The sequence below is a fragment of the Ambystoma mexicanum genome, unplaced genomic scaffold (assembly GCF_040938575.1).
Source record: "Ambystoma mexicanum isolate Mex_15411 unplaced genomic scaffold, UKY_AmexF1_1 Mex_scaf4, whole genome shotgun sequence".
NCBI classification, from domain to species: Eukaryota; Metazoa; Chordata; class Amphibia; order Caudata; family Ambystomatidae; genus Ambystoma; species Ambystoma mexicanum.
This window is the reverse complement of record NW_027182455.1, coordinates 805,200-827,869: the sequence shown is the minus strand read 5'-3', so window position 1 is coordinate 827,869 and position 22,670 is coordinate 805,200. Positions and strand designations below refer to the sequence as shown.

Here is a 22,670-nt window from a genome sequence, read left to right as displayed (position 1 = left end):
TTCTGTGACTAACATCCAACTCTAAACCTCAGACCCTAACCAACATACATGCAACTCTACACTAGCGCTATTACCCTGCTTATTCGTCTTCATGCAACATGCATCACATAAATCAAGCACTCACTCACCCTTTTCCCAACACCCATCGCCTGAACACCTCTCACTGACACCATCATGCCACCTGCACAAACCAGAATGCCTGTAATGGGCTCTGGCCTGCCAAACACCTACACCCAATGACAAAGTGATAACACACTAACACTACCCGGGCTCAGGTTATAGCCTCCTAAAAACTAACACCTAGCAAGAACTCAAAACACACACCACAAACAGCACACACTCGCCTGCACTCAAGCAACGGTACCGCCCAGCTTCACCAAGACAAGCTAGAAAGTTTAATGCTACACCAGCTAGCCCGGGGCTTCTCCCAAAATAGTTCTGTTTTGTGAATTGTGTGGGCTGTGCACAATCTCTCCGGCCACTGTGATTGGTGCCTACACACTGTGTTCAAGAGTTAGGCTGCTACAAATATCATGACCTGAAGGCATTGGTTATTCTGGCAGGAAATGAGCCTGCCTCATGTATCCAAGAATAGAAGCAGCTGACAGGACTGAGGCTACTCATAACGATGAACATCCAGAGGCGTTCGCAGATATGGGGATAATGTGGAGCATTGCCAGCGGCCGACAAAGGCAGTCCATGCCAGGCTCCTCTGCCTGATGAGGCAGACTCTAGCCCAGTACTTCCAGCCCTGCTGAGCCATGGTAACGATGAGTCGCCTGTGATCCCTAAAAGAGCCAAAGCAAGTCCCTCTACTCCCCTCTCTAACCACACCCTGCTTGCATCCAACTCTCGCCCTACTCTATGGAAAATAAACCAACAACCACAAACACCCTCGCAAAAAAAGAAAAGAAACTGGTGACCGGGGCAGAGGAACTTGTGGAAATGGAGGACCTATACCCCCCGCCCCTCTTCCCCGAGCGAGAGGGGAGAGAAGAGCAAATACACCGCTCCCACCAGCCCCCAATGTTTCTCCAAGGCACTGGTAAAACGACTAGAGTTGAAATTAAAACCTGTAACCTTTAAAAAATGCAAATTCTCTCCATCTGATGCCCCGCCAATTGACAGACGCAGACCTACAATTATTAATAATACGGAACCGGACAGGGCGTCTAGAAACACTACAGGCGCGTTATAAATGCCATGTCATATCATATTGCAACATAAAGCTTGCAAACTGAACCGCCACCACTCACCTTTAGGTTTCTGTATTCAAACTGAGCAGGTGAGAGATTCCCAATATAGTCAACCATATGCTATTGTTCTTGCACCAATTTGTAATGATGGCCTAGCAAACACATCTCAGTAGGCAACAAACATTCATTTAAAATCCCCATGGCACATCGCGCAATACGGGAATAAACTGCACCTTGGAGTGAAGTTGTTTTTGGAAAAACTGGCATACAGCTTTTTCCAATAAATATAGCAATGCAAACGTTTATATGTAGAGGCCTTATGGCACACAGAAATACCCCCAAACTTGGTATGGCTTATGGTGGGATGTGTCAATGTCACTGGCCTTCAAATAACCAGATGGGAGCAAGCACACCTTAGGTAAAGATGTTTTTGAACGTCTTAATCGTAAAGGGTGCAAGGAAAAAAGCAACCCTGGTACTAGGTTGCACCAATATATGAACAAGTAAAAAGTGCCACCAATCAGTGGCACACTTGCATCCCACGCACACCTATAATAGCTGGGTACCAGTCAACATTTAAAGGTATAATTACAGAAACTTGAATAAATGACTCCCTATACTAGGGAATACTAAACAGTAATAGAGGCCTTTATTTAAAGTGTATCTTGAAAATAAACGGATAATCTGTGTTTTAATTAGAAAAAAACATGTATTTAATTTTTGATTGAGTCTGTACACAACAAATGAATCAATGAACACAGTCCAATGTTTCAACAGCTCAACGCGTTTCGGGTAGAGTCCCCTTCATCAGGTGCAATTAATATCTCTTCAATCACCAAAAATGTCCTCCTGGCGCCTTCTTGTGTCTCCCACAGAGTTGTAGTGACTTTTATGCTGCCAGGGTTTGCGTTGAGCAGCTCAGACCCCCTTTCAGTGATGCCAGTGAAGCCAACATGCTGGAGGAATCATTATCTGCCATTTCAACTAGCCTGACTAGGACAGTCCAGATTCAGTAAGGAACCTGGTTTCTAGGGGACTGTAAAGGGGTTCCAGCTAGGTGCCAGATACAGATAAATGCTCAAGGAGGGGGAGGGGGGGCAGTGAAACACAGTGTAACAGGCAACGCACTTGTCTTGTCAAAACCCAGCCCCACATTTAAGAGATTGGACTCGGGCATGTAGTTCCATATAGAAAATCGCTCCCCCCCCCCCCCCCCCCTCAATCCGACAAGAAGCCACGGCACCTTCAGAGCATTAACACTTTGTATGACGCATGAATAATTCTATGGCAACATAATTACATACAAACTAAAACCAAAGAGGAGGAGCATGTAAAGTGCGCAGATGTGCCTTTGCGTTTTTCAATTTTCTCTAACACAAACGTCACTAGCACAAGTAGTAAAGATGCATTTTTTTTTTGCTCTGGTTGATACATGCATGGTGGTACTTGTACGCTAGGCCAGAGGTTTGCCACTAGTCTCTACACTCTAACATGCAGCATATTAGTATACTCCTAGGGGATGGAAAGAATGCATTTTTGACCGTGGTCAGGAGCAGGGTGCAAACCTGGTAGAATATGCCCCAGCCTGGCGCGTGTCAGAGATCAAGTTTTAAAAACCTTATATTTGAACATAGCAGTTCGGAAGAAGCTGAATGGTCAAAGTTAAAGCCTCACTTTGACACACGCTGCTAGCCGAGATTCTCTGTATTTAATACATTCCGCCACTGCTTTGTTGTATGCTTAATCTAAAGTAGACACATTTGGCTCAAAAGTACAAAGCCACAAAATGTAATTCAGAACACAACTCCCTAAATCTGTAAAATGTCACTTGGATCTGTTATCAACACAGCCAAGAGTCGTCAGTCTTCAATAAGTAAATTGATCTTGTGTCAATACAACTATGCTCTCTTCCAATGGCTTCTTTCTGGGAAAATCCAGTTCTCACTGGTGACCCAGCAATGCTGGATGCCTGAAAACGGACCTAACTACCTGGCACTACTCGTCCTTGCACTGGTCTCGGTAATGCAGAAAGATGGCATCCTTGACCTAGCAATTTGAGGTAGAACCTCTCTTTGTCAGTGAAGCCAACATTTTGTTAAATGGCTCCACCAATCGAAAATACCATTCATCTACAACCACAAACAAATGGTATCAGGTAATATTATCCCCATAAATAATGTCACCATACATATAGTTGTTGGGAAACGGCATAGGCAACATTATTTATGGGGATAATTTATGGGGTAAATGGAAGCGGGGTTGGCCCCCCTCCCTTAAAACAATATGGGTGTTGCGTGGGTGTCCCCCGTAGGTTCCATGGGTTAATATTGCCGCAAACAAAACGGCACCATGCTTGTATGGGGCCATTTTTGCGGGGATATTATCACATGGAACCAAACAGATAGCCTAGCCAACTGACCAATGATGACATTCCTCAACAAACCCTCAAAATCACCATCAGCGCCATGCTATTAAAGGAAAAGGCCCACTACCATAATCTATGGTTCCTCACTAGCCAAGAGCCTGCAGGTCCTGTGCACTGGCAGGCGGGGGTAGCAGTAGAGGTGAATTAAAGGATTGACGTGGCATACGGCAATGCAATTTTCTAGATCTGCCAGCAATAGTTTGACATACTATCCTAACTTCTTCGTGCCAATTCATTCACATTGGCTAGCATTTCAAGATGTCAAATAAGTAGTTGTGTGTGTTGGATCACTGTTTTGCTGAACAATAATGATCTACAAGATGGCTACTTCATCCTTATGGGGGCACAGATGTTCCATTGTCCTTTTCTGGTAAACAAAAAAAACACACACCCCGCCCGCCCATGATCAGCCAAGATATCATTCCTTTGCAGAGGGAGCTATATCAATGTTCCATTTAAATGTGCATTAAGCACACATGTTCAAATCACAGCAGCCCAGCCTTTCTCCAGGGTTCCAGATCCGTCGTGTACCTGCTTACTCTGCTCCCAAACTCCCTAAACGCAGACCATCAAAGTAAAATAGGGAGTAAGAGATATGCATGTGCCTGGCTCTTTATGCCATTTACCACTGCTCGGGCAATGTCTTCACATCTGTGGAACTCTACTATTGCGCTGCCCGTTATAAAATGATGTTCATTTACGTGAATTACAAGCTACAAAGAATGTTTGTATTACAAGATAAATTGCCTACTTTTGAAAACGAAAATAAAACAGGTATTGCCTAAGAATACAAGTCATTAATAACGTTACACCCTAAAACAATAGTTTTACCCAACTTCACAAAATAGAAGAATAATACACTGAAACCCAATTCTTTTCTGGAACCCTGCTTACATTTAAGGTTGAAAAACACGGGTAGTATTAGGTTGGGTAGTAACATCTCTTCTCTGTGTCAAGAGCGGAGACAGTTAGTCGTGCGTGCAAACAAAATGGTTTTTATTAGGTATACAATAGTCATCACGTAGTCTTAAAATGAGTGACATATATGCGTGCAGAGTTCGAATAGAGGTTGGCCACTATGAAATAAAGAACCAGTGAGAAATATATATTCATTAGGCCAACGTGAGTGATGATTGACAGCACAAAAGACTATGCACATCCCAGTTAGGCATCCCACCTGCACACGCAACCATCCAGAGAACGTGAGTGCACGTCTGTAACTGCTAGGCAAGGGTCTGCCCCTTGTTGCTGCTGGCACTGTGTTGATGTGTTCAGGCAACAAGCATCAACAGTGCATCATAGACTAGACAGAGGAGCTCCACTATTGTTCCTGCAGCTGATCTGAGGAGAGCTTATAAAACATGTTTTTAAAATATTTATGGTAATTATTGGGTACATAGAATTTATGTTACAAGAAAAAAAAAACTTGCCTAAAAATATCCCAGGGGAAAATGGCACCACTTTTTTCACTCCCTGGAAAATCATTTTAATCCCAACTTTGGGAAAAGGGGACTACAATACACCTGAAATGGAGGTCGATTTCCATGTTTCCCAGGTGAGCAGGTTCCATTGCTGTGGCCCGATGACTGATACAGTAACAGGATTAACCACAACAGAGCACGGCCACATTGGCACATTTGGGCGGTAGAACCTGGAGAATTCCGAAAGCTAATGAAGAGTAACAGAGACGAAACGATCCACACATATACGCAGGCCTCTCTGAATAGGATCGAGCCTGCAAAAAGGTAACCATGACCATATCTAAAATAGGAAGGAATTGGAGTTCGAAAATCCTACTTACAGGAATCTTGTTAGGATGCTGCTCTCGGATCTGCTCCACCTCTTTACATCGTTCACCTACCAAGAGGAAAACAAGAGTTAAACAAATATCCTAAAGAAAAATAAATCTGTAACAAAGGATGCTAGAGCCAGGTGAAAAGTGCAATCTAGTCGCTCAAGACACTTCAATTATTTGTGGATCTGGGCTCTTCTGGCATTATACACATACACACAGAGGAGTGACAAAGTAATTTCTATGCAGCGCAGGGCTACTGTTTAAGATGCCAACAGTAGCCAGGAAATGTACAGGACCCAAAGAGAATATGAGCATTTATGTTTATGATACTTGCTGCAAATCAAATAAGGTCAGGACGAAAACACGTTTTCATGCAAATACCTGCAATACTGCGGAACTTACTGTCAAAATAGTGAAACGGTCTTTTGCACAAACATTCTGCTCTTAATTTTTCTAATCTTAAGTAGAAGAAAGAAAAGCAAACCGACATTTGGCGAAAAACTCCACAATGCAGGTTTCCTTTTCGGAGTGCTCCCTGAAACTTCTACTGTAACTCATTTTTCGGCAACGTCATCTACTGGAAATCGCTTAAAGCCTCACCCACCCCCATTATTAGCACTCTTATTCTCCACTACCCCAAGCACCGATTAGAAGTTTTGATTCCCCAGTCTGCATGGCGAACTGGGAATGAAGGATGGGCGACTGCAGCTCTGAATGTGTTTAGGGAGGTCGCCCGTGCGCTTGCCTTCACTAATGCCTGGGGCTAACTGCTGAACCCATATGCATGCAATAGCATTGGCCGACCCCTTACCCTCACCCGAAATAAATTGGCTCACAAAAGGTTGTCAAGTGTTGGCAATAAAAGGCCGTAGGATTTTATTGTGCAGATATGGTTATGGAGATAATAATCACATATCATAATAGTATCATACTTTTGGGCACCAGGTCCTGAGGTTACCCCCTCGGGCCCGGGCCACCTTCTCATGTCCCACAACTTGTTGTGGGCACCGTACAGTGCCTTGTGCCTCTTTTCCTTTGTTCTTCTACCTTATTTGTAGGGTGGGAGGGTTTTGTGGTAAAGAAGCAAAGGTTGGAAGACGCTGAGTGAACAGCGAACCTCCTGTTTGTTTGGGTCCTCGTTCAGGGTCCACAATCGATTGTGTTTTCTCAGAGCATGCTGCTCTTATTTATAAGACCCAGGGAGAGCCCTGGGTCTTTGATATGCATTGTAGTGGGGGCTGTGCTCCAGCCCCCGGCCGGGTAGCTGACTGTCTGGCCCCCTTGGGGAGGGGGGCAGGTCTTTGAACATGAGCCCTGCATGACTGTTAGTTTCCTTAGGTGCTTAGCACCTAGCTGCTTGGAGGAAGGGTGAGGTGATTGTTCACACCTCACCCTTCCACAGCTGTGTGTTAGCAGAGACTGCGTGTCTCTGCAGCTGAGGGGGAGAGGCGCAGGCAAAGGGGGTGGGGCTGCCCCTCTCCAGGCCTGCTGGATGGTAACATCAGTTACCCTGCCTCGCCTTGGGCGGCCCTGCGGCATTGCCCAATCGAGCTGGGAGCTCTCTGGCTCCTCCACATATGTGCAGAGACAGGCAGTTCTCCCGGCATCCTGTTCATGTTGCGGGGCAGCTGAAAATCTGTCATGGGAGCTGGCACTGATGCAGTGAAGTGGATTCTGGACCGGGAATGCAGGTAAGGAAAAATAAATGTGCATGGCTATGTGTGAAGGAATGAGTGTGTTGTTTTGGTTCATGCATTAATAAAAAGAGTATGTCGTCTTGGTGAGCGGGTGAAGGTTATGAATGCTGTGAATGGGGGCGCGAAGGAAGGTTGCATACGAATTGTTTGTTTTACAACTGTTCGAATTACAATTGACCTTTTCACAATTGACCGAATTGTGAAGGTCAATTGTAACATATATGTGGGGGGAAACCCCCCACCCAACGCCAAACCCCCCAAAATCCCTATATCTATCGAAAAGAAAAGAAAAGTGAAAGCTGGTTACAGCTTTCCAGGCGGCGCTCTCCTCATAAGTGAAAATAAACCAGATGCAAAGAAAGGACATTTGATGGAGATCCTTTATTTTGCTAAACACGGTGGACAAGCATCTCAGGAGAGAACAAACAATTACGCGTTTCACCCTTCCGGGCTTCGTCAGATTGTAGACATAAAAGACAGGCTTCTCTTTTAAACATTTTACCGATGTCATTGTCCCTCTTCCCTTTGCATTACCAGTGTACTTGAGGCCAATCCCCGTTTAAACGGGTACCATGTTGGAAAGGTTTTTTGTCAACGATATTATTCCTTTGTTTGCACGTTACAGTTACATCAAAACGGTGGTCATGTTTTATTAGTAGTACTAAAGTGCTTGGTGCTTAAATAAAGTGCATAATGCATAGTACTCACAATTTAATCACAGTTCCACAACATTTGTTTGCTATAAATTCTATTTAAATATAACTAGTTGAGCGTTTACCCCATACCGGGAGCTTATTAATGTTATTAGGATACGTGATACTTTAATAAAGTGCCTGGTGCTTGTAATTTAACAACATTCCCACGATAATTTATACATTTGACTCCATTTGGGTACATTAATGGTTCATATTTGCCATTTGTAGATATTCATAAGGTGCATAATGCTTGCATAAATTGAACGCATTTATTGTTTAGAACCATCTAAATAAAGTGCATTGTGCTTGTAAAGTCAATGACATATGATTCATGTATTTCATAATGCATTGTATTCCCATATAAGAAATATCACTGAAAAACACTATGAATTTAGTCAGTTCTTAAAAATATTAAATAAAACGTGCAATATATTTGGTCAATCTCATCAGGCAACTTTTTGATCATTTGGGAATTGAAGGATGGGCGATGTTTGACAATGCTGAATTTGTGTAAATCCATGACTATTCAATCTCCAAGTAACAAACAAAGGAAGGGACGAAAGGGCAATTTAAGAGTGGACTAGTCAATGTTAAAATCGAGACCTGTGATTACTTTATATTTTACAATATGTTAAGAAAGCTCCTTACATGTTAAAAAAGTGATTAAAAAATGTGTGCTATGAAAAATGTTAAAAAAGTATCAAATTCAAGAAAAAAGATGTTATAGTTCCATATTTACAAGCTTGGGATAATGGTTAAATTACAGCAACTTATTCCCAGAATGATCTAGGTTCTCACAAAAGTGTAGAGATCCTCATCTTTGTTGTGGCCTCCCGGGTTCTTAGTGTGATAATCAATGATGTATTTGCATTCCGTCTGTCTCAATTTTCGTTCCCGATTGCCACCTCTAGGGTGTGGGGAGATCTTGTCTATTCTGAAGTATTTTAAGGAATATATGTCCCCATTGTGTTTTTCTTCAAAATGCTTTGCAAGGGGGTAAGATGGATCTTTATTCTTAATGGCTCGGAGGTGTTGCAGCACACGAAGTCTCACTTCCAGCTTTGTGCTTCCAATGTACCAAAGATTACAGTCACACATAATTGCGTAAATAACATAACTTGTTGAGCAAGCAATGTGTTTGGTGATGGTTACTTCCCTTTGAGTACGTGGATGCACATAATGTGTAATAGATACCCCATATTTGCAGGCCTTGCATTTTGTACATTTATAAAACCCGACTTGATTGCTCGCCAGCCATTGAGTTGTAGATTGTTTAGGGGTTACGAAGAGACTTGGCGATAACTCCGATTGCAATGATTTCGCTTTTCTGAATGTCACAATGGCATTCGGCTGAATGCTTTTTTTAATATCCGGATCTCTCTGTAATACAGACCAATGTTTGGTGAGGATTTTCTGAATTCCTTTGGCTCCGTTGTTATAGGTTGTAATGAACCGTATATTTTCAGATTTCGTTTCATGTGATTTCAGTTTGCTTTTTTCTTTATTTTTTCTTAGAATATCTTCCCGAGTTTGTTTGGAACATTGATTAAATGCACTGTTGATTGTACGCTTCTTGTAGCCTCTTGCCACAAAGTTAGCCGCTGTTATGATTGCATTTTCTTCAAATGTTTTATTCTCACTGCAGTTTCTTTTCATTCTTAAAAACTCCCCGTATGGTATACTGTTTTTTAGGCATGTTGGGTGTGCACTTTCCGCATGAAGTAATGAGTTGGTACTAGTCGGCTTGCGATAAGTTTCCGTTGTGATTACTTCATTTTTTATCCTGATTTTGATATCCAGAAATACTATTTCTGTTGAATCGTGTTGCTCAGTGAATTTGAGATTGCGGTCTTGCGTATTTAGAACATTGAAGAAATTCATCCATTCCGTGTCACTGCCTTCCCATATTATAAATAGATTGTCAATATAACGACGCCATAGGGCCACCTTGTTGGTATATATATGCATGTTTTCTTCCGCAAACAGTTTTGCTTCCCAGTTTCCCATGAAAAGGTTGGCATATGTGGGTGCCACTGTTGTGCCCATGGCAGTCCCACATAATTGTTTATAGTGTTGCCCATCGAACATGAGGCATTGTGTGTGAGACAAAAGAGAAGCATTTCTAGTAGCATCTGTGAATGGTCTCTGAAGCTTAGCGATCTAGTGGATAAATATCTTCTGACAGCTTCCATGCCTTCTTGATGTTCAATGCACGTATATAAAGAAACAACATCTAGTGTTATAAGTAGATATCCTGGCTTTCATGATATCTGGTCAATTTGCTGAAGAAAGTCTGACTTTGATATAAGATGGCAATGTTTGAACAAACGGGAAGAGAAAATGATCCAGATATTTAGATGTATTTTCAAGCAAGGAATCAATTGATGCCACTATTGGTGTGCCCGGTGGCCTTCTCATACACTTGTGGATTTTGGGTATAAAATGTATGATTGGTAAAATTGGAAAATCTTTTACTAAGAATGTCATTTCTTGTGAGGTTTATAGTCCCATTGCATGCCAGTTTGACAGTTTTAGATCATATTCTGTTTTATATATTCCATATGGATCTGCAGGTAACTTTTCATAGTTGTTGATTTGTTTGAGTTGATGTATGGCCTCCCGTTTGTAATCATGTGTATTTAAAATTACAATATTTCCTCCTTTGTCCGAAGAGCGGATCACAATTGATTTGTCTTGTTTGAGGTTGTTTATTGCCGCACTCTCTTCTGAGGTTACATTTCGATTCATTTTGTAATTTGTGGAGGCCAATTTTTTCAAGTCATCTATGATTAGGTCCTCAAAGAGATCTATGTGTGCCATATTGTTGGTTGGATAATATATATATATTACGGTCAATTGTGAAAAGGTCAATTGTGACCCTTTTTTAAATTCGGTCAATTGTTCATTCGAACAATTGTAAACGAACAATTTGGGTAATACCCGGAGGAATGGGTGTGGTTAGTTGCATGTGTGCTGGGGAGCAGGCCTCTGATTTATTGGGTGGGTGGAACATTTTTACTGGGCGTCAAGGTTAAAGCAAACATGACAAAGTGTTGTTCTGTGGCTAGACTGGCCTACATTGTTGCACCCAGTCTGGCTACATTTGTTACTGTGGCATGCGGGTTTTTACTTTGCTTCAAAGGTAACGCAAACATGATTGTTATGTGGCTAGCCTGGCCAACGTTGCTGCAGCCAGTCTCTTTTACAGCGCATGGCATTTAATACTTAGGCATCAAGATTAAAGCAAAAGTGTTGAGTGTTATTAAGTGGTTAGTCTGGCCTTTTTTGGTGCAGCTAGTCTGGATATGTTCTTCTGGCAAAGGACATTGCAGTATGTTCTTATATGGGAATACTAACATGTACTTGTGCAGCCTGCATGGGTACAGTCAGCAGGAAAATGTTTTTTTACTGGCACATACTCTAGGTAAAGTCATTATTAAAGTAAGTTTGAAAATGCTGCTGTGATATGATATGGCATTTATAACGTGCCTATACACAAGTGTTTCAAGGCGCAACGAGGCATGGGAGGCGGAGCAGAGGGAAGACAGAGACAACGATCTTACTAGACCAGGTGACATTGAGATCGCGCAAGTGCAGGGGAGAAGGGAAAAGGGGGCAGTGCAGTAAATAGGATAACAGTAAAATAAATAAAGACAATAAATAAAAGTGTGGCCAGCTGGTGGCAAGTGCAAGGGCAAGTGCAGACATCAGGTGTCAAGTGCTGGTGGGGGGCTGTAGGGATACAGAAACAGTCCCTGATTGCAAGGGTTGCCAGGGGGGCAGTGCAGGTGAGCAGCTGGAATGGAGGGGATCTGGGCCCGAGATCAGAGGGTAGCCAGGTAACCAGTGCAGTTTCAGTTTCAACAAGGTGATCAGAATGGGAGAGGAGGAGAGAAAGCAGAAGCAAAGAGGAAGGTCTTTAGGTGCTTCCGGAACCGGAGATGGTTCTCCTCAAGTTTCAGAGAGGCAGGGAGGATGTTTCAGAGGGAGGCCCCCGCAGAAGAAAGAGATCTACCACCAACTCGCTGCTTGGAGAAGCGACTGACCCTGAGGGAGATGAAGACAGATGAGTGAAGAGCTTGAGAAGGAAGATATTTAGGAAGAGAGAGTTGAAGGTATTGAGGTACAGAAGGCCTTGTGGACAATGCAGAGGGTTTTGAACTTAATCTTCGCTGCCGCTGGGAGCCAGTGCAGAGATTTCAGTCCTGGAGAGATACGATCCCTGGGCTTGAGGCCAAGGACAAGTCTTGCAGTCCTGTTTTGGATGAGTTGCAGAGGGCGGAGAGTAGAAGCAGGCAGATTTAGAAAGAGGCTGTAGCCCAGCCTAGAGAGAACCAGAGCACTGTAGACAGTGAGCTTCTGGGGGAAGGAGAGGAAAGGAAGAATACCTCTGAGGAGGTGCAGCTGGTAGTGCGACTTCTTAGAGACGTCAGAGATGTGAGGAGAGAAGGAAAGTCTGGAGTCGAAGATGACCCCGAGGTTTTTAGCCTCACAGGTGGGAGAAGGAAGAGGGCCAAGAGAGGCTGGCCAGAGAGTGACAGGAAAGGAGGGAGTAGGTATACCGATGAGGAGAATCAATGTTTTACTGGCATTAAGGCAGAGATCATTGGCGGCACACCACTCCTGGATAGAAGACAGTCAGAGATGAGAGAGGGAGAGGAGGTGGCGGAGGGGAGCCTGAAAATGAGTTGCGTGTCATCTGCATAGCACTGAAAGTTGGGGCAGAGAGCGGCAATGCGGTGGGAAAGAAGTGCCAGGTATTGGTTGAACAGCCAGGGAGAAAAGTTAGACCTCTGGGGAACACCACATGTAGAGATAGAGCTAGATATAAGGAAGGAACCAATTTGGACCTGGAAGGGTCATCACAGAGATGGTTGAGCAGGATGGCATGGTTTACCGTGTCAAAGGCAGAAGAGAGATCAAGTAAGATGAGGACACATGGGGTGTTGGAATCAAGGTTGGAGAGAAGGTCTTCACGGATGTCCAGAAGAGCAGTTTCCGTCCTTCTGGCAGCTCTGAAGCGAGACTGATGGTCATGAAGACAACCAACAGATTCAGTGTGAAGGTTAAGCTGGGTGATTGCCAGCTTTTCCAGATGTTTGCCCAGGAAAGGAGTGATGGAGATTGGGCAATAGTTAGCTGGGCAGGAAGGGTCGGTAGAGGGTTTCTTAAGAAGAGGGTGCACAAGGGAGTGCTTCAGGGAGGAAGGGAAGACTCCAGTGGCGAAGGTGTGGTTGCAGATGTCAGCCAGAGCAGGAGCCAGGGTGTCAATGTGGTCCTTAATTGTTTTGGATGAACAGGGGTGAACCTATTTTGACAAGACTTTCATAGAGCAGACTTTTCTAGAAACCTTGTCTGGGGAGAACAGGGGAAAGGCAGAGAAGGAGGGAGGAGAGGTGGGTGAAGAAGGGCCAGGGGAAGAGAAGGAGTAGAGGGAGGAAGGGGAGAAGAGAGAGAGGACAGGATGTCCTGAGTTTTAGAGATGAAATGAGAAGCAAGGCTGTGCAGAGGGCCTGGGAGGGGATCAGAGATGTAGAGACTGCAGCAGGATTGACCAGCTCCGTGCAGATTTTTAGGAGTTCGACCGAGTTGTTAGATGCCGCAGAGGCGCAAGCTTGAATGTGGGCTCTCTTCTTGGTGCAGACAGAGAGCCGGTATTGCCTTTGGAGCAGGCGGCAGGCCAGTTTGTCAGAGGATGCACCTGAAGCACGCATGTCCTCTCAGCCACCCTGCACTTGCGTTTAAGGGTGATGAGGTCTGAGTCGTACCAAGAGTTGCACTTGGCTTTGGGCTTCAAGCGGATCCTCTTTACAGGGGCAAGGATTTGGGGTTGAATGCCCGAAGCGGGAATGTTCGAGGGAGAAAAGACCAAAGATTATTTTTTTGAAATAATCTTTGGTCTTTTCTGCCCTGAACATTACTGACTTCCACAAACCCCTATACACACCCCAAACATACCCCTACCCACACCCCAATCCCCCTACTTACCTTGCATTCCTTCTCGCCGTGTCCCTGCACCGCCTGTTCCCTTTCACTTCCGTGATCGGGTGCCGGAGGGGCCTTTCCTTTTTTTTTTTTTGGTCGGTCAGCTGCAGCGGTGCCCCCCGCACCCCCCACAGGGGGCTTGCAGGGGACACCCCTGCAGCCTTTATTCTTTTTTTTTTTCTTTGAATGGCTGCAGGGGACACCCAAGGGGACACCCCTGCAGCCCCCAGCACCGAATGCGTGATCTGGTCGAACTTTTTGGCCGTTCAGAATTTTCGAAAGGCCAAGAATCTGTCAAATCACGTATTGAGCCTTTCTTTTGCTGTCATTATGGCCTAAACGGGGGCAAGAACATTGAGAGTATCAGATATAGCAGAGTGGAGCATGGAAAGGGTGAAAGTGGCGGCGAAAGCTTCATGGGTCGGAAAACCGAGAAGGTAGGTGGCAGTGCTGGAGTTGGCTTGCCTGAGGGGTAAAGAGGGTGAGCTGGGAGGAAAGGAGAAAGTGATCTCAGGGGAGAGGAGTGGTGAGAGGGATTGAAAGGGGAAGGTCTGAAGAGTTCAGAACATCCATTGTGTGTGTGCCCTGCAGAGTGAGTCGGGCCAGAGTGAGAGAATAGAGAGTGAGAGAGAGTCGCAGAGGTCGCGAAAAAGGACAGGAAGCAGTTGAGTGGTCGAGACCAAGAGGGAAGAGGTCCGCCCCTGCAGAGAGGAAGGAGGAGATCTGACCAGGTGGCCGATAGATGGTAGCCACAGTAAGGGAATGGGTAGGAGAGAGAGAGAGCGGGAGAGAGAGAGAGAGAGAGAGAGAGAGAGAGCCTGCAGACGAGGCATTCGAAAGAGGAGTAGGCCTGTGTAGGAATGACAGAGGCAGGGATCCACTCGGGGAAGATCAGGGCTACACCCCCCTCAGGAACGGTTGGATCTGGGCACGGCTCGTGACAGACCTAGCCCTGAACCATGTCTCGGTTGGTGAAATGCTTCTATTGGATTTTTTCATTTAGTACCCTGAAAAAAAAACGAATACACACTGTGTGGCTTTTGACCCCATTTTTCACAGAAGGAATGCTGCAAAATGCTACATTTTAATAAAGTTACTCACCGTAGTGACTACCTTACTCCTAGTCGATAGTCCCCTTTCCTCCATACTTATGGGACATTCCTCCGTCCTGTGGGACGGGACTGGAGCACTTTGTAAAAAGCATCACATTTTCCAAAAATGTGTCCTTCTCTTTTTACGTGGGGTACCACACGCGGCCATAATCCCGCCCTCCTTAGCTCCGCCCAGCGCATCGCCCATCAGTCCTTTTCTATCGCCAGGTCTAAGACCTTTAAGCAATAACAGAGGAACCTTTTTAGAGGGGACGGTGGGCGGATGTATGGCGGAAAAGGGGACTATGGACTAGGAGTAAGGTAGTCACTACAGTGAGTAACTTTATTATACTCCTACGTCCTGTCCCCTTTCCTCCATACTGATTGGAGATTCCCAAGCACTCCTCACTGGAATTCCGGGTAGATGGAAACTCCTTACTGAAACACAGCTTGACCGAACTGAGCATCAGCCCTGGAGATCAGGTCCAGACAGTAATGCCTACAAAAAGCCGATGGGGAGGCCCAAGTAGCCGCTTTTGCAATGGTCTCCCAACAGCAACCGCCTTGCCCTGCAGAAGATGAGCATGAATTCCCTTTGGGGCCCGAAGACCCTGAATGGTATACGCCTCAGAAATACAGGCAGCGATCCACCGGGAGATGGTCGCTTTCAAGGCCGGCTTTCCCTGCGGATATCCGAAGGTCGCAAACAGCTGCGAGGAGTTCCTGAGCTCAGATGTTCTGTCCAGATAGAATTTAAAGACTCTTCTGACGTCCAGGCAGTGCAGAACCCTTTCAGCCTCTGAGGCCAGGTCTGGGAAGAATACAGGCAATGAAATCGACTGATTCAGATGAAAATCAGAGACCACCTTAGGGAGAAAGGTGGGATTGGTTTGCAGGACATCCTTATCTTTATGAAAAAGTAAGGAATGGATGCTCAACCGACAAGACCTGAAGCTCACTTACACGCCTTGCCGAAGTCACAGCAATCAAAAAGGATACTTTCCAGGAAAGGTACTTAAAATCGACAGCAGCCATGGGCTCAAAAGGCTTATGACATGGCCGTAAGGAACACATTCAAATCACACCTTGGATGCAGGTTGAGAACAGGAGGATAAAGATGCATCAGGCCCGCAAAGTGTCTTTTAATGACTGGATTAGACAGTGAAAAGGAACACTGGTCAGTGGACAAATAAGCGGCAACAGCCGATAAATATGTCCTGCAGGACAAGACATGGATGCCAGACTCTGCCAGATGTGAGACAAAAGACAGGACTGTGTCGATAGTAGCCTCCCTGGGGTCTAGCTGCTTAGCCAAACACCAGTGACAGAAGCGTAGCCATTTACTTTTATACTGAGATCTTGTTGAGGGCTTCCTGGCCACTTGAATAATGTGCATGTTATCAGCAGACAAGTTGAAGCGCTCTAAAGATCTTAACTCAGGCACCAAGCCACCAAGCTGAACGATTGTTGGGAGGGGTGCCACAGTTGTTGATCGCTCTGGTGAAGCAGGTCGGGAACCAGTGGAAGCTTGAGCACTGGGCACACTGATAGATGCTGAAGCTCCCAAAACCAAAACCTGGCTGGCCACCAAGGGGCTATGAACAGCAGGCAGCAATTCACTGTGTTCCGCAGCTTGCAAAGCACCCGATGGATCAGAAGAAGAGGCAGAAAAGCATAGGCCTTCATCTTGTGCCATGGGATTTCGAGAGCATCCCCGAGTGAGGAGGCTCCGAGCCCGTTCCTGGAGGCATACAGGGGAAACTTCTTGTTTATAGATGTCGCAAAGAGGTACACTTCTGGAGTGCCCCAACAGTGAAAAATGTCAGAGGATCTCTGTGTTCAGTTCCCACTCGTAGCTGATAATTTTTCTTTTTTTTTAAACTTTATTTTTGGATTTTCAACAGGTAACAACATTACAACACCCAAGTGGATGTAACAACATTTGCGTCCCGAGATCCCCTCCTCCCCTCTCCTACTCTTCCCGCCTCGCAGCAGTTACAACCAAAGGATATATTGCTGTCGTGTGTTCGCTCCCATTAGGGTACGGCCGTAGTTGAAGCGTTTGGCTAGATCATTCAAGAAGAGCCTTGAGACTGGGTTGGGGAAGCATTGTCGTCAGCTAAAGAAAGATGGTAAAGGATATATGGTCCCCAAATATCGGGGGGACATGCATACATGCAAGGGTAGTGTTCTGATGAATTCTGTTTCTACATCTTGGCAGTAAATTATATCTTTCAACCAGTTCGCCAGGGTGGGGGCCGGTTCCCTTCCCCATGTTAGGGCCACTCTCCTGCATGCCATTATCGGTAGAATACCTCACTCCCAGGGAGAGGTGCCTCGTCAGTCCAAGTAGGGCTACGGCGGGGACAGGGGTAGGATCTCCTCCGATGATTGCTGCTATTGTCTCCAGGACCTGTGACCAGAAGCGTGACACAGTGGGACAGTCCCATGCTAAGTGGAGAAAGTTTGCTTCCAGTGTTCCGCATCTCTCGCAGGAGGCCTCTGAGTCGGGCCGTTGTCTGCTTTTTTTGGCTGGTGTATAGTAAGTCTGATGGAGGAAATTGAAGTGCATCTGTTGGAAACGTGTATTTAGTGCTACTTTTTGAGTTTGTCGTAGAATATACGACCAGTCGTCGTCTGAAAATCTTGTTGAGAGCGATTTTTCCCATCTTGCCTTTGTGCAGGTATTTTGGGGTGCCGTGTCTGTCAGCAGGGATTTGTATAGCATTGAGATCAGTTTACCTTCGCCCTAGGCTTGGATTGTATTGTGCAACAGCTGCCAGGTGGGAGGTTGCTGTGGGAAAGTTGGAAAGACTGCTTGCAGGGTGTACCGTAGTCTAAAGTACACAAATGTGTCGAGTGATGTCTTGCTTCCCTTTTCCTTGGCTGCCTGGGGTGTTATGAATGATTCGTCTATGAAGAGGTCGGCCATGGTCCACAGCTCTAATTTGTCTGCCCATTGATGGAAGACCTTCTCTGCAGTCAGCAGGATTCATGGTATGAACTTGAATCGGTAACAGGGGGGAAGATCTGGTGCAAACGCCATATTTCTGTGCTAATTTTCTCCAAATTGCATATGTGGTGAGAACCACGTTCATCGTGGTTGGGGGCACTGGAAGTTGGCCCAGGATCACTGCCCTTAGTAAGTTGGGAGATGCCAGGGCTCATTCCACTTGCACGTGCGGTCTAATAAAATGGGTTGTGTACCAATGGCTTAGGAACTGTGCCTGGGCCACCCAGTAATATCTCTTCAAATCCGAGAGCGCCAAGCCGCCTTGTTGTGTTGGTAGTATGAGTGTTGTGTATGCTACCCTTGCTGGTTTACCTGCCCACATCAGTTCGAGAATCAGGCTCCTGATTTTTCTCAGAACGGTCTGTGGTAGTAATAATGGTATGTTAACAAACAGATATAGCAGTTTAGGGAAAACCACCATCTTGACCAGAGAGGCCCTGCCCCATAGCGTTAACGGGAGCGTTTTCCATCTGTCTATTTGTGCTTGGAGGGATCTCAGTACCTTCTCGTAGTGGTCTTTGAAGACGTCTTGATGACTACGAGACATTATGATCCCTAGGTACCGAACATGGGCGTCTTCCCATGCAAACCCGTAATAGTCTGCAAATTTTAGAGTGTCTGTTGTTAGGGGAAATATTACTGACTTTGTCTGATTAATCTTCAGGCCGGATACATTGCCAAATTTGATAACTTTGCGCATGATGGGGTTTAGGTTTGTATTCAGGTCTCGAATGAAAAGGACAACATCACCCGCGTAAAGGGAGATTATTAGTTTGTGTGGTCCGAGAGTGAGGCCTCTTTGAAGCTGACGGGAGCAAAGTTCTGATGCTAGGGGTTCCATAATTAAGGCGAATATTAGGGTGGAGAGCGGACAGCCTTGTCCGGTTCCCCTCTGTAAATCTATGGTCGTGGATTTCGTGTTACCGAGGATGATCGGGGCTGGTTGTATAAGAGAGAGATTAGTTTAATAAAGTAATTCCCTAGTCCCATTTGTTTCAGGACTGCACAGAGATAGGGCCTTCTCCACGTCGAGTAGTACCGCAATTCCTTGTTGTGAGGGATCAAGTGCTTCCATTACGCCAAACAGTCTTCTGATGCCAAATGTCGTGTTTCGCCCAGGAACAAAGCCTGCCTGGTCTCCCAGTACCAGGCCCAGCATAAGTGGGAGTAATCTAACCGTTAGGATTTTTGCTAGTAACTTATTGTCCAGATTAATGAATGAGATTGGCCTGTATGAGATGCAATCCTCGGGTGGTTTACCTGTTTTGTGCAGTAAGATGACGTTGGCTTTGCGAAGTGTTGGTGGTAGGATCCCGCTTTCTAACGCCTCTTCGTATACGTGCAGGAGAAGCGGGGCAACTGTATCTGCGTATGATTTATAAAATTCGCCGGTCAGGCCATCTGTGCCGGGGCTTTAGTGTTAGGTAAGCTTTTGATGGCCTGTAGAATCTCTTCTAGGGAGATGGGTTGATTGAGAGATTCTCAGAGTTCTCCCTCCACCCGGTAGAGTTTGGTATCATTCAGGTAAGCTTGTAGGGATTCGGGAATACTGGTGTGTCTAGAGCTATATAGTTCCTGGTAGAAAGAGTGGAATGCATTAATGATTTCGTCCTCTGTGTGGACCAATGTGCCTTGAGCATTGCGCACCCTCTCAATCCGGGTGGGTTTCCTGTCCGCAGCTATTAGTCGTGCCAACAGGGCTCCAGGTTTTTGGCCCTCCCCGTACTGGCGGATTTGGTGTCTGCGGCCCAGGAGTTTCAGCTCCCGTTCCGCTAAAGCGGCGAATTTAAGGAGTTCCTCTTTGAGTTCTGCCTGAGTGTTTGGGCTATCGGCGTTGGAGCATTTGAGTTCTAGGTCTTTCAGTTGGGCCTCGCTTGTGGTTAGTTCGCGTCTGATTTAGGATCCTGTTCTCCTTTGCTATGTACACACCTCTTATGAAGCATTTTAGAGTTTCCCAGAGCGTTCCCGCCGAGGGGACAGAATCTAGGTTGACCACCAGGAAGGCTTTGATTTCCTCCCGTAATTCAGCAGCAAACACCAGATCTGATAGTGAGCCTGGTTTAAATCTCCAGTGGGGTGTATCTGGTCTAGTGGTGGGGAGCTGGCATTCCAGAGTTACCATGGAATGGTCGGAAAAAAGTCCTGGGGAGAATTTTACACCGGCCCCATTGAAGCAGGCTCCGTGACGCTACTAGGAGGTAGTCAATTCTTGTGCTTGTGTCATACACAGCCGAATTAAAGGTGTACTCCCTCGCATCCCAGTTAGTGTGCCGCTATATGTCGACCAGGTCGTATGCTCTGCAAATTTCCTGAATCTGTAGGCTTGCTTTGGATGGACAGGTGGAGGTGTTGTGTGATTTGTCCCTCAGAGGGTCGATTGGCGTGTTCATGTCACCCCCCCAGATGATTGAAGCGGAGCTCGAGCCCTAGAGTCTGGACAGGACCCAATTCAAGTTATTGGCTCCATCTACGTTGGGGGCATAAGAGTTCACAAAAATCACTCTCTTTTTCTGCCAGGATCCCCCTAACTAGCAGCGTTCTGCCCTCCTCGTCTTTCTCGGATTTTATTAGACTGAAGTTGGTTTTCCTGTTGATGAGGATGGCGACTCCCCTGGCGTACGATGAGTACGAGGAAAAGTACCTATGGCAGCCCCACTCTCGGGCCCACCGGAACTCAGAGTCAGATGTGTTTCTTGCAGCAGGGCCACATCGGGTTTGTGTCTCCTAAGGTATTGAAGAATTTTCCGGCTCTTCCCTGGGAGGTTGCCTCCTCTAATGTTCCAGGTGACTACCTTGAATTTAACATGTGTGATTAGACAGTTAAGTGCTTGGCAGTGGCGGGCGCGAAAGCTGCCCATAGTACTGAGGTGGCACGACAGTTCTCAGTGGCTCTTGTCTGGTGTAACATAGTGATGAAGTCGAAGCAAATTAAGTGGCGGGGTGGCGGGAGGTCAAGGTCCCAGGGGCGCATATCCCTCATGTTTTGTAAATTGCCTCCCCTGCACAGGCAACCCCAACTGGCCCGAGATGCATATACCTCACAGGTAGTGAAACTGTTAACATTGCTGCGCCTGGGGCGCTAGTAGCCTCCCAAGGTGCGAGGCTCCATTCTTAAATCAGGAGTTTGAATCCCTGATGGAGTTGTTGAGCATTGTTATTTCCTAGTGCGTGCCTGTGTGCAATTTCATGGCGGGTTCCTCTCGGCCCGGCCTCTTTGTGGTGGCCTTGGGTTGCAGTTATTGGGGGGGGGGGGGGGTTTGCAGCCGGCTCGGTCAAAGAAGGAGCTCGCCTCCTCCGGTGTCTCGAAGAATTGAACCTTCCCGCCATGCTGGATCCGTAGTTTGGCGGGAAACAGCATCGAGTAGGATATCTGGTTGTCTTGGAGGCGGCGCTTCACCCCCGCGAAGGACCTCCATTGTGCCTGGGCGGCCGGCGAGAAATCTGGGTAGATTTGAATGCAGTCACCCTCAAACTGAAGTTCTCCTTGGTCTCTGGCCAGTCGCAGGATGGTGTCCCGGTCTTTATAGTTGAGCAGTTTAGCTATAATGGGGTGTGGGGGTGGGCACGGGACCGGACGAGTGATTGGGATCCTGTGCACCCTCTCCACAACAAATAGTTTGGACAGTGCGTCAGCGCCAAACAGTTCTATGCATATTTTTTCAACATTGTCTTCCATCCTCAGCTGCATTTGCCGTTCACTTATCCCGACCAGACGTATATTGTTTCTTCATTTTTTGCCATGGTTGTTTTCATTTGGCCTTCCAGGGTTGACACCTTGGCTATTAGTGATGTTGTGGTATCATCTAAGTTGGAGACCCTTTGTTCAACTGTGTCGAGTCTATCTGCGTGTTTATCAAGACGATGTTGCAGTTGATGCACTTTAGAGGACAGTGTATCCATCTTGCAATCGAGGCACCCAATCCCTGCTTTTAAGTCAAGAAGGATCTCTTTAATTGTCTAGTGATTGGGGGGTGCATCCTCTTGTCTGTCCTCATGAGTTTCCTCTTGCGTGGGTGATCCCGGCTTTCTGGTGAGCCTAGGTGTTTTGGCAACTGCTCGCGGTTCGAAGGAAAGCTTGTGCTGGGATTTATATGTCTTTCCCATGATGTAGACCGTGTTGAACCTGCAGTATGGCCCTGTGTAGTGTGTCCGAGGCCGGGCCCAGTTCGTGTGTCCGGTGGTGTCAGAGGATAGTTGGGGGCTCGGAGTAGGCAGGTGCTGGAGCACCTGTAAGATGTCCGGCAGATTTGGTGAGCTTGATGCTACTTTGTGGGGCTAGTCTGTTTTGTAGTAGGTGCTCAGTTATTTTGGGGGTGCCAAGTGTCCACTGACCAACGGGGCCTCTGTTGTTGCACTGGCGGATATTAGCTTGCCTCTGGTCTGGGTTTTCCTTATGGCGGTATGTGAGGGTAGGTGTTGAGGACTCAACCTCCACCAGTCTCCATCGGTTTTTAGGTTCGCAGTGGGTAGTTGAGAGTACCTTCTGAGGACTTTTTGGACGTTCTCACTATAGGGTGTAGCAGTTGGTGCCTCTGAGCCAAAGGTTTTCCAGGCTATAGGTGCTGTGTTTTGTGGTAGGCCGTGACACTGGATTGGGGGCGTATTTCTCAATATGTTGTATGCTGACGCTGTCGTGGGCTTCGCGGAGCCGGATGATCCGCTTTTCAGCAGGCTCGTGTTGTTTCTCCCGTTATATCAATATTGTTGCTCCCCTATGGTGCATCCGCTTTTTGCTGGGGTTCGGTTTGACCGACGTGTTTCCGTAGGCAAGTA

At 46.3% G+C, this 22,670-nt stretch overlaps 1 protein-coding gene across 1 annotated transcript in view; it reads right to left on the bottom strand.

Annotated features, from left to right (window-relative positions):
• Positions 1–22,670, bottom strand: part of LOC138559123 (microtubule-associated proteins 1A/1B light chain 3A) — a 397,199-nt gene that overhangs the window by 184,756 nt on the left and 189,773 nt on the right. Inside the window, exon 2 of the mRNA XM_069642689.1 lies at positions 5,423–5,478. Within this exon, the coding sequence (XP_069498790.1) occupies positions 5,423–5,478 (56 nt within the window). The remainder of the gene's footprint in view (positions 1–5,422; positions 5,479–22,670) is intronic.